This window comes from Bison bison, unplaced genomic scaffold (genome assembly GCF_000754665.1).
Source record: "Bison bison bison isolate TAMUID 2011002044 unplaced genomic scaffold, Bison_UMD1.0 scf7180017864517, whole genome shotgun sequence".
Lineage (NCBI taxonomy): Eukaryota > Metazoa > Chordata > Mammalia > Artiodactyla > Bovidae > Bison > Bison bison.
The window spans coordinates 6997323-7009443 of record NW_011495070.1 but is presented as its reverse complement, the minus strand read 5'-3'; the positions used below and the strand labels follow the sequence as shown (position 1 = coordinate 7009443).

General features: G+C 40.0%; 1 protein-coding gene across 2 annotated transcripts in view; it reads right to left on the bottom strand.

Annotated features, from left to right (window-relative positions):
* Positions 1 to 1526: 1526 nt before the first annotated feature.
* Positions 1527 to 12121, bottom strand: part of RAB33B (RAB33B, member RAS oncogene family) — a 22246-nt gene continuing 11651 nt past the window's right edge. For both annotated transcript variants that reach the window (XM_010830288.1, XM_010830289.1), the window contains exon 3: positions 1527 to 4296. In XM_010830288.1, coding sequence (XP_010828590.1) covers positions 3856 to 4296 — 441 coding nt within the window. In that variant the 3' untranslated portion in view covers positions 1527 to 3855. The remainder of the gene's footprint in view (positions 4297 to 12121) is intronic.

Here is a 12121-nt window from a genome sequence, read left to right as displayed (position 1 = left end):
GGGCACCTTAATCTAGCCAAGTCATCCTAGACATTTTGACTTGGGACTGACAGTTTCTCTTTGGATTTCTGCAGCATGCAAAAATGCTCAGAAGCGGTCAGTGGCCATGTTTTCTGCCAAGTGAACCAGAAAAGTGGAGAAATCCAGTAATAAAGGAGAATGAATGAAGGTGTAGAGAAAGAAAATGAAGGTGTGCAGTGAGTTGAGCCCACAGGTAGGAAACTGCTCCATCCCAGCTCTTCTTTAGATTCCAGGACAAGGATGCAGCTTGATCCAAAGTCAGACAAGTCAGACTCTGGCAATAAATGCCCCCTTGTAGGCTGACGTGAACTGAGCTTCTGATACCTAAACCAAGTCAGTCCTAATTCCACTACATATGGCAACTTGGAGGTTCAACCACACCCTGCCTTGCTGGTTTCATTTCCCAGTGTTCTGACCACCCCTTCATTTCACCACACACTCACTCCTCTGCATCAAAGCCACAAGGTCATGCCATTTGTGTGCTCATCGTCCTTTGTATCTGCCTCTTTAATTACATCTACCACATGACATTGTAGAATTCCTACTGGTTTATGTACTATTTTCTAAGTTCTTCAAGGACAATCTTGTTCATCTATGCAGCTCACCGCCCAACACAACTGGAAAATGCATAGCAGGTACTTGACAAATGTTTGATAAATCAGGTTACTTCAGCAAATGCAGTGAATTAGCGTTTGCCACAGAGGCTTCCCAGGTGGCGCAGTGGTAAAGAATCCACTTGGAAATGCAGGAGAGGCAGGAGACTCAGGTTTGATCCCTGGTCGGGAAGACTGATCCCCTAGAAGAGGAAATGGCACCCCACTCCAGTATTCTTGCCTCGAAAATTCCATGGACAGAGGTGCTTGGCAGGCTACAGTCCAGAGGGTCGCAAAGAGTCGGACACGACTGAGCGACTGAACATGCACGAACACAGGCTCTAGTAAGTTTGTCCCCCAAAGACCAACCTACTGTCCTATTATTCAACTAAAAAAGCCGTCTTTCATGAATAACGCAATTTTGTGTTTGAACAGAAGAGGGACGTATACGAGATAAACTGGAAAGCAGTATGAACTTCAGAGGCCCCAGGCCCCAGTCCACATTCTCCTAAACCAGTCATCTGAATACAGAGACTATAATTTTACATTTGCCACATCTTCTTTCTCACACATTTTATAGTTATTCATTTTTCTAAATCCTTTGACCTCTAAATCTAGAATAGAAATGTCAATCACTCTTGTGGTATCTGCCAACTGCACTGAAGTGTTTGTTCTTAAACAAGGGGGACTACTCAACCTCACAAATAAAAAAGCTACCCTATCAGCTCATTTTAAAATTTAGGGTTTTTACCTGAAACCTTCTTTAACCTCGAATGTATTTCCAAATAAATTTTCAAATGAGTGTTTTTGTTTGTTTAGTATATTACACATTACCTAGAAGCCAAGGGAAAAAAAGAAACTTTTTTTTTGGTTTCATTTTCTACTCAGCCAAAGAAAGAAAATAAGCTACAATTTCCTTATGTCAAAGCTGGTTTATTGAACTTCATGAGGGCAAAATTACAGTGACGCTATTTCACAACAAAATTATTTAACTCTGGTTTAGATTTCATGAAGAAATGTATTAGCAACATACTGTCAATAAAGCACTGTCATTAAGAACTATATTACAGCCTGGATTAGCTTCCTTTGGTGTTCTCCCAAACTATGACTTTTCCAAAACATATCTGAGGTTTTCAACTAAAGGACACAGTTAAAATAAACTCGCACAGAAGTTATAAAACTTGTGACTTGTGCTTTAAAAATTAATAACAGCCACCATTTTGGAAGTGATTTGTCAATAGTTGGTGTTTTATAAATATTTTGGAAAATATCTAAAAGCTTCATCCCCATTCAACTGGTAAGTATGTTCTTTTTAAAAATGAAAACATGTATCGAGAAAATTAAAACAAATCACCACAAATGGGATACAAGTATTTTTAAATTAATAAATATTAAAGTGGAAAAAATAAGTCCTTTTAGAGAACTTTAAAGGATACTTACTACTAACTCCTTACAAAAAGAAATAAAGTTAAATTACTTTTTAAAAAATTATTAATAAACAGCACTGAAAAAACATAAATGTGCTTGGAAAGTCTGTAAACTTTCTTCCCCCACTTTAGAAAATGTTTTGATAAGCAATAAACAGATTCCCTTCTTTAAAAAACTGTTAACACCCACAACAATTGTAACAGCTGTCATTGTTTTGCTATAAAAATAGTTACAAATTAATATCAATTTAGATAAAGTCAAACCACTTTTAATTCTAGCATGATAAGAAAAATGGATTAATCTCATTAAAAACAAAGACAATTTCTCTTTCCTTAAGGTCTCGTGTTTAAAATAGAGTAACTATTTCCTCTAATTATTATCTTCAGTTAGTTTATGTAATAGAATTATCTTGTTTTTATAACTAAATTACTCAGCCAGGACCACCATGATGATTAAGGAAAAAACTCTAGATTAGATCATTGGTTTCCCACATTCTGAAAATATTTTAAGTATAATCACCTTTCAGCTTAATTTCCTCTAAAATGGTAAATTCAGCAATCTTTCAGAATTAGTGAATGTGCACACTTCAGTTAGAGTTCATGGCTTACATTCCATTCATATAATAGCTTCATATGCAAGCTTATTATTTCCTATGTGCAAAGTCTTACATTCAAAACAAAAGTATTTAGGGTAAAATACTTTCTAAAATATTCCTTCCATCACTGAGGGATTGGCTAGATATTTTTTAATACCTAATTTATTTTTCATACTGAGGAGGAGTAGTTTGTTGTGACCATAAAATTTAAAGATTATAGATTATGACACAATTCTATTACAGAAATAAATGTAGACTCACAGCAATTATAGGTATGCCCTCAGAGTTACAATCCAAATGGAAGAGAGGATGAATGCATTTAGGCATTGAGTTGACTGGGGATGGGGGGAGCATGATATCCTATGTCAGACACACAGCTTGAAATGACTGACAGCCAGGGATTGGAAAGTCTCTGGTGGCAGCCAGGAGCCATGTCCACTTACTTCCCCTAAACTATAACATCTCAAATCTTTCAGTTAGTTTTTACTATTTAAATATATCAAAGTAAAGTATAAAGCACCTTATGATGTCATTTCATTTGCATTATAATCTGATTTACTTCTGCATATTTTCTAGAATTACTCTTTTTAAAAATAATAATGATATTTTTATAGGCCTGACTGACACTTATTATAAAGATCAAACATCTAGGACTGTTGGGAAAGTCATTCTTTCTGGGCTGAGAACCAGAAAACATTCTAGGTCTTCTGCCACCAGATCTGAAGTCTTGGCTCTTAAAATGTACCAATAATAATGCAGTTAATATACTAACAATACAAGAAAGAACTCTATGGAGAGGCAAATACCAGTTTTTATCCTATTGAGAATACTTCCTATTCAAAGGACATACCAGTAAGTGTCCTAAACCCTTAATATATTTTTTTCAATTTCAGGAACACAGGATCAAACAACCACTGACTCTTAAAAATCCCATTATGCTCTCATATGAAGCCTCCTCCTTGAGCTCTCAACGCAAAGATGTTCTGATTCATCCTAATATTGCTTCATTTCAACCTCACCTGAAAACTTTTTCCTTGTGGTGTCACAGCGACAAACTTGATTAAGTAGACACAAAATACAAAAATAAGCATAACAATGATAAACAGTAACGTGTCAGGATGATCCATTGTATCTGAGATTAAATTCTATGACTTATCACTGTCATACTTCAGAAGTATTTCTTTAGTCAATATTAGATACTGTAATAAAGACTGTGATTTAGCACCAGCATGTCATTGCAGGCTTTGGTTCAGGCTTCAGGGTAATTCCGTTATCGGGGGGTTGACTAAGCATTAAGGGTTTGTGGCTCTTAAGCTTATGAGCCAAGGTCATGAATATAGCTTCCACATGGTCATTATCATTGGGGTTTTTAGCAGAGGTTTCAAACAAAGGCATACTGTGTGTGTCAGCAAATTTTTGTGCCAAGTCTGTGGGTACCTGAATGGCACTTCTCAAGTCACATTTATTTCCAACAAGAATCCGTGGTATATCGGTGGCTAGCAAATGCTGTTTGCATTCTTCTATCCAAGACGGCAGGCTGTGAAAGCTCGCCATGTTGGTCATGTCATACACGAAGACCACGGCGTGCACGTTTCTGTAATAGTGCTGGATCATGCTTTTTCTGAATCGCTCTTGTCCCGCCGTGTCCCATAACTGGATCTGGAAGTGGGAAAAAGAAGAGAAAAACTGACAATTTCATCCAGTTACACACACAGAAAATTTCACTACCTTCGCACGGCCCTTTGTGCTGCTTCACTTATACTACTTTGCTCCCTTCTAAAGTGCCCTTTTGGTGTTATTCATGTGATTTAAATGTCATGATACTAGTCCAGTCACTTCATGATTAACACAAGTGGCAGAACAAGTACTTCAATTTAGCACTTTAATTCAGTAAGTCAAGTTTGTTTGGAAAAATTATACCTCAAAAATTGATTTTAAATGCTAAAAGAAACAGATATCAGATTTTAAAAACATGTTAAGTGTCTAATTTCCACAAATTCAATATGCCCTTCCCTGCCTTTCATTCATGTAATTTAAAATAGTAGAATTAGGATAGATGTGAAAAGTCATGAGGTCTAGCCCCCACATGAACATATATATCAGTTCAGTGCAGTTCAGTCGCTCAGTCGTGTCTGACTCTTTGCGACCCTATGAATCGTAGCACGCCAGGCCTCCCTGTCCATCACCAACTCCCGGAGTTCACTCAGACTCACATCCATCGAGTCGGTGATGGCATCCAGCCATCTCATCCTCTGTCATCCCCTTCTCCTCCTGCCCCCAATCCCTCCCAGCATCAGAGTCTTTTCCAATGAGTCAACTCTTCGCATGAGGTGGCCAAAGTACTGGAGTTTCAGCTTTAGCATCATTCCTTCCAAAGAAATCCCAGGGCTGAACTTCAAAATGGACTGGTTGACTCTCCTTGCAGTCCAAGGGACTCTCAAGAGTCATCTCCAACACCACAGTTCAAAAGCATCAATTCTTCGGTGCTCAGCTTTCTTCACAGTCCAACTCTCACATCCATACATGACCACAGGAAAAACCATAGCCTTGACTAGACATAGCGTGGGTGGCTGCGACAGCGCACACAGCGCAGCCTAGAGGAGCTGCTCCATGTCCGAGGTCAGGGGCAGAAGCCGGGAGGACCCCATGCCCGAGGGGCGGCGGTCAAGAGGAGTTACCCCACGTCCGAGGTCAGGGTCGGCAGCCGAGAGTACCAGGCTTCGACAGCGCAGGAGCAGCCGAGAGGAGCTACCCCCCGCCCGAGGAGCAGTGGCTGCGCGGGCGCAGAAGGGCCTAGAGGAGCTATTCCACATTCAAGGTCAGAAGGGGTGGCGGTGAGGAGATACCCCTCGTCCAAGGTAAGGAGCAGAGGCTGCACTTTGCTGGAGCAGCCGTGAAGAGATACTCCACGTCCAAGGTAAGAGAAACCCAAGTAAGACGGTAGGTGTTGCAAGAGGGCATCAGAGGGCAGACACACTGAAACCATAATCACAGAAAACTAGCCAATCTGATCACACTAGGACCACAGCCTTGTCTAACATATATATACATCTGACAAAATCCAGGCCCCTTTAAAAAAATTTAAATGACTAGGAAATCACTTATCTATTCTAAACATCTCTACCATCTACCTAAACATCTCTACCAATAAAAATATTCCAATACCTCCCAATGGAAATACGGGGTGGCGGGGGGGAATGATATCTAAAGCTAAATACAAGTCATGTGTTATGATTCTCTTAAAACATGGAATTTATTGTGTCCCTGCTTAGTTCCTGAGAAACATTAAATGATGAGAGTACTAATCACAATGGAAAAGACCAGGGACAGAGATGCTCAGATAGCTTTTTTTTTTTTTAATTTTTGGTTGTGCTGGGTTATCATTACACATGGGCTTTCTCTAGTTTCAGCAAGTGGGGGCTTCTTGTTGCGGAGCATGGGCTCTAGGTAAGCGGGCTTCAGTAATTGTGGCACATGGGCTTAGCTGCTCTGACCCACATAGGATCTTCCAGCACCAGGGATCGAACCTGTGTCTCCAGCATTGGCTGGAGGATTCTTATCCACTCTGCCACCAGAGAAGTCCCCTAGATAATTTTTAACTGAAAGACTTGTACTATTTATAGATACTCCGAGTATGGAAGCCTAAATAGATGACTTCTGTAGAGAATATCAATAACCTCAGATATGCAGATGACACCACCCTCAGGGCAGAAAGCAAAGCGGAACTAAAGAGCCTCTTGATGAAAGTGAAAGAAAAGAGTGAAAAAGCTGGCTTAAAACTCAACATTCAAAAAACTAAGATCATGGCATCTGGTCCCATCACTTCATGGGAAATAGATGGGAAAACAATGGAAATGGGCAGACTTTATTTTCTCGGGCTCCAAAATCACTGCAGATGGGGACTGCAGTCATGAAATTAAAAGATGCTTGCTCCTTAGAAGAAAAGATATGATCAACCTAGACAGCAGATTAAAAAGCAGATTAACAAAGCTCCATCTAATCAAAGCTATGGTTTTTCCAGTGGTCATCTATGGATGTGAGAGTTGGACTGTGAAGAAAGCTGAGCGCCGAAGAATTGATGCTTTTGAACTGTGGTGTCGGAGAAGACTCTTGAGAGTCCCTTGGACTGCAAGGAGATCCAACCAGTCCATCCCTAAAGGAAATCAGTCCTGAATATTCATTGGAAGGACTGATGTTGAAGCTGAAACTCCAATACTTTGGCTACCTGATGCGAAGAACTGACTCATTAGAAAAGACCCTGATGTTGGGAAAGATTGAGGGCAGAAGGAGAAGGGGACGACAGAGGATGAGCTGGTTGGATGGCATCACCGACTCGATGGATATGAGTTTGAGAAAGCTCCAGGAGTTGGTGATGGATAGGGAAGCCCAGCATTCTGCAGTCCATGGAATGGCAAAGAGTCAGACATGATTGAGTGAGTGAACTGAAAGCAATACCAAAGGAGAGGAAAACTGAGGGGATACTGTAGATGGCCCCCAAAGTAAGTAGCATATAAAAGAGGAAGTGCTGAAACATGGCAGTAACTGCTTAATTAAAATGTAATGAATTAATGAATACACTTTAAACATGTAGTTAGAGATGGAAATATTGATCACCACTCCCAGGCTATCTTAATTTTTCAGTTCTGATTTTTTTTCATCTTTTTTTTTTTTATGGTAGCTCTTCTTAGTCCAAATGTATCCATTTTTGAAATAGTCTCCCTTTCTTCCTAAGTCTAAGTTTGTTCAAGGTAGAAATATAATACAAGGCATATCCTGGAGATATTGCAGATTCAGTTCCAGACCACTGCAATAAAGCAAATATCACAATAAAGCAAGTCACATTAATTTTTTGGTTTCCTACTGAATTTTTTATTCCTACACGTATAAAAGTTATGTTTACACTATACTGGTAAAGAATCCACCTGCAATGCAGGAGATCCTGGCTCAATCCCTGGGTTGGAAAAATCCCCTGGAGAAGGGAATGGCAACCTGCTCCAGTATTCCTGCCTAGAGAATTCCATGGACAGAGAAACCTGGCAGGTTTCAGTCCATGGGGTTGCTAAGAGTCGGACACAACTGAGCGATCAACATGTTGAACTTTCAAAAGGTGGAAGCAATCCAAATACCCACCAACTTATGAATGGGTAAATAAAATATATATCCATATAATGGAACATTATTCAGCCATAAAAAGGAGTGAAATATTGACACATGCTACAACATGGATGAAGAAGCCAGACACAAAAGACCACACGTCATAAGATTCCATGTGTATGAAACATCCACTATAAGGCAAGTCTCCAGAGAGAGTAAACAGATTCGTGGTTGCCAGGGTCCGAGGGAACGGGAAGAATGAGGAGTGACTGATAATAGGTAAGTGGTTTCTTTCTGGTGAGATGTTCTGGAATTCATAAGTGATGATGTGACATAGGCTTGTGAATACACTAAAAACCACTGAATGGTTTATTTTCAAAGCACAAATCTTAAATATCTCAGTTTTTTAGAATGAAAAAAAAATCCCACTTCAAACTGTATCTTTAACATTCAGAAAGATATTTTGGGAATAATTTGGATGGTCTACATAAAAGCCGTCCAAAGAACGGAACTGACGTCTTCCTCTTTTAATAACGTTTTCCCAGCTCAAGTATTCAAAATTCATTTCATCGATGAAGAATAATGATTTATAACGTTTTAAGCAGAGGACATATTTAAGTTAAAAAAATTAAAAGTACACAAGAAGGTAACAGACCAAAACAGGAACAATGGTTGTCTTTCATAGAGAATAGACCATGCAGGGGAAGGACAGGGTGGGACGAATGGAGAGAGCAGGACTGAAATATACTGAAATATACACATTACCACCTGTGAGACAGAGAGCTGGTGGGAAGTCGCTGTACAGTGCAGGGAGCTCAGCCCAGTACACTGTGACAACCTAGAGAGGGGGATGGGGTGGGTGGTGGGAGGGAGGTTCAAGAGGAAGGGGGCATATATATTACCTATGGCTGTTTCATACTGATAAAAGGCAGGAAAAAACACAATACTGTAAAACAATTATCCTCCAATTAAAAGTAATTTTTTAAATGGTTGCATTGAAGGCAAATTTCCCCCTTTATTTCTACTTTTCTGTTTTCTGTAACAAACATACATTTGTTTTAACAAACTAAAGTAAAAAAAAAAAAATCATGCAGAATTTAGACCTGTCTCAAAGAACTGTGAAAATCCTCAATAAATGCAAGTGGTGATGATGAGGATATTCAGCCTTAAGAAAACTGTTTGTTTAAGCTAGGATTGACTCAACAATAAGCCTCCTCCCATCAATCTTACTCAAAACATTCTGATCATATCAAGACTTTCAGGAAACAAGAAGTATGGGATAACATCTCACACTTTACCGGAGAGCCTTAAAAGTATATACTATGTTCGTGAGTCACTTACAAAGAAATACCGCTGTTTCTCAGTATCCATGGGGGACTGGTTCCAGGAACCCCCACCAAAATCTAACACCAAAATCCACGGATGCTCAAGTCCTTTATATAAAATGGCATCGTATTTGCATTTAACTTACATCTGTATACTTTAAGTCATCGCTAAATTACTTACAATACCTAATGCAATGTAAATGCTATGTAAACAGTTGCCAGCAGTGGGCAAATTCAAGTTTTGCTTTGGGGAATTTTTTTTCCCCAAATATTCTCCCATAGATATAGAGAGTGAACTGAATTTAAAAGGAAGCTTCAAAATTTCACTCACTGAATTACTAGAACAAGTGAAAGCCTAGGACACACTGTTACGCTGTCTGCTGCCTCTCAGGTCTGCACTGAGGTGAGGGCCAAGAGCCTCAGCAAAGAGAGGACAGCACAACTGATAAAAACCGTCAGCCACGAAGGTAGAGAGAACTATCACTGAAAGAGAGGCAGATACAGCTCCCCAGTGGGCCAATGGGGAACAAACCTATGATAACCTAGAAAAATCTCTAGGTTTAGCTCTGAGTGCAGTGGTTCACAATGCTTAGAAAAGAAGAGAAAATGACATTTTGGAAACTAAGCAAGTGACATGCTTTTGTCTGGCAGATGTTAAGTTAGGAAGTGTTTTCAGAGCAATTTTTCCCAATTTAATACTTAATATCTTAGGAAAGAGAATGGCTCAAAGGTGCTTTTACACGATATTCTCCCGTTTGAGACACTATAAAGACAACACAAAATATACTTTAAAAATATTTCATGAATCCCTACTTTAAATCCAAGTATCAAGTTCCAATACAAATCTGTTTGCTAAATCTTAAGAGAAGTTTCTTACTATTCGTGAAAGCTCTTTTTAGTAGTTTTATTACCAAAATGAGAAATGATCTGGCAAACTGATTTAATACTTTTTTGCTTGACTAAAGAAGATACAGTATTAGCCCAAATGATCTTTCTTTCTTTGATCAGCTATCAAATTTCCTCTTCCCCTATTCTTTCAAAGACCACATTTTTATTGTAGCTCAGCTGGTAACAGCTCAGTTGGTAAAGAATCCGCCTGCAATGCAGGAGACCCCAGTTTGATTCCTGACTTGGGAAGATCTGCTGGAGAAGGGATAGGCTATCCACTCCAGTATTCTTGGGCTTCCCTTGGGGCTCAACTGGTAAAGAATCTGCCCACAATGCGGGAGACCTGGGTTCGATACCTGGGTTGGGAAGATCCCCTGGAGAAGGGAAAGGCTACCCGCTCCCGTATTCTAGCCTGGGGGATTCCATGCACTATATAGTCCATGGGGTCGCAAAATCGGACACGACCGAGTGACTTTCACTTTCAGCTAGTAAAGAATCTGTCTGCAATGCAAGAGACCCCGGTTTGATTCCTGGGTCAGGAAGATCCCCTGCAGAAGGGATAGGCTACCCAGTCTTGGCTCAGATGATAAAGAATCTGCCTGCAATGCAGGAAGATTCCCCCAGAGGAGGGCATGGCAACCCTCTCCAGTATTCTTGCCTGGAGAATCCCCAAGGACAGTGGAGCCTGGCAGGCTATACAGTCCATGGGGTCGCAAAGAGTAGGACACAACTGAGTGACTAAGCATGGCACTGTTCTTTCAAAGAACACATTTTTATTATTTTTGCTTCTAAGCAGCCTATATGAGAGATCATCTGATGATTACATAAAAGCTTCTATTAATAGCTTGATGATGTAAATCAACATCATAACTAGTATTAGTAACACTGTAACAGAATTCTTTTTCCTTTTAGCACACTGTACAGAGTAGTAATATGTACATCTGACATATAGATCCACATGGCAAATTTTAAAAATAAATTTTAGCTTCCCTAACAAGGAGAAGTGACACATTTTGTGTGACTAGAAATACTTTAAAGGAAGAATTTAATTATAGCATAATGCAAGAGATAGGAAGTCAGCAATGAGAGAAAGGAAGCAAGAGCTGGGCTGTAAATTCCAGCCCAGCCACCAATTTGTGGGACCTTGATCCAGTCATTCACCTTTTCAAAAGCCTGCTTTAACCTTAAAATCAGGGCTAATTTATATAACATAATGAGCTCATCTTCTTTTCTTTTCATTAGCTGTGGTCTTAAGAGTAAAGAATACACATAATTTGGAAACAGCAATCTTAGCTGTCTTCCCTCCCTATTCTTTCTCTGCTTATTTATGCATTTTCCATTATTACCATCTCTCCCGAAGGTATTAGTGTTCACTCAAAGAATTGATGCTTTTGAACTGTGGTGTTGGAGAAGACTCTTGGGAGTCCCTTGGACCGCAACGAGATTAAACCAGTCAATCCTAAAGGAAATCAGTCCTGAATATTCACTGGAAGGACTGATGCTGAAGCTGAAGCTCCAATACTTTAGCCACCTGATGCGAAGAACTGACTTACTGGAAAAGACCCTGATGCTGCGAAAGACTGAAGGCAGGAGAAGAAGGGAACAACAGAGGATGGGATGGTTGGATGGCATCACCAACTCAATAGACATGATTCTGAGCAAGCACCGTCAGTTGGTGATTGACAGGGAAGCCTGGCGTGCTGGAGTCCATGAGGTTGCAAAGAGTCAGACACGACTGAGCAGCTGAACTGAACTTAAACTACTCATATTTACTTGAGGTTTGCACAGCCCAAGCATGTTCCAGGTACTATGCTAAGTCCTTTACAAGCACTATCTTATTTAATCAAGCAGAGATATTACTTTGCCAACAAAGGTCCGTCTAGTCAAGGCTATGGTTTTTCCTGTGGTCATGTATGGATGTAAGAGTTGTACTGTGAAGAAAGCTGAGCACCGAAGAATTGATGCTTTTGAATTGTTGTTGAAGAAGACTCTTGAGAGTCCCTTGGACTGCAAGGAGAGTCAACCAGTCCATTCTGAAGGAGATCAGTCCTGGGATTTCTTTGGAGGGAATGATCCTGAAGCTGAAACTCCAGTACTTTGGCCACCTCATGCAAAGAGTTGACTCATTGGAAAAGAGTCTGATGCTGGGAGGGATTGGGGGCAGGAGGAGAAGGGGA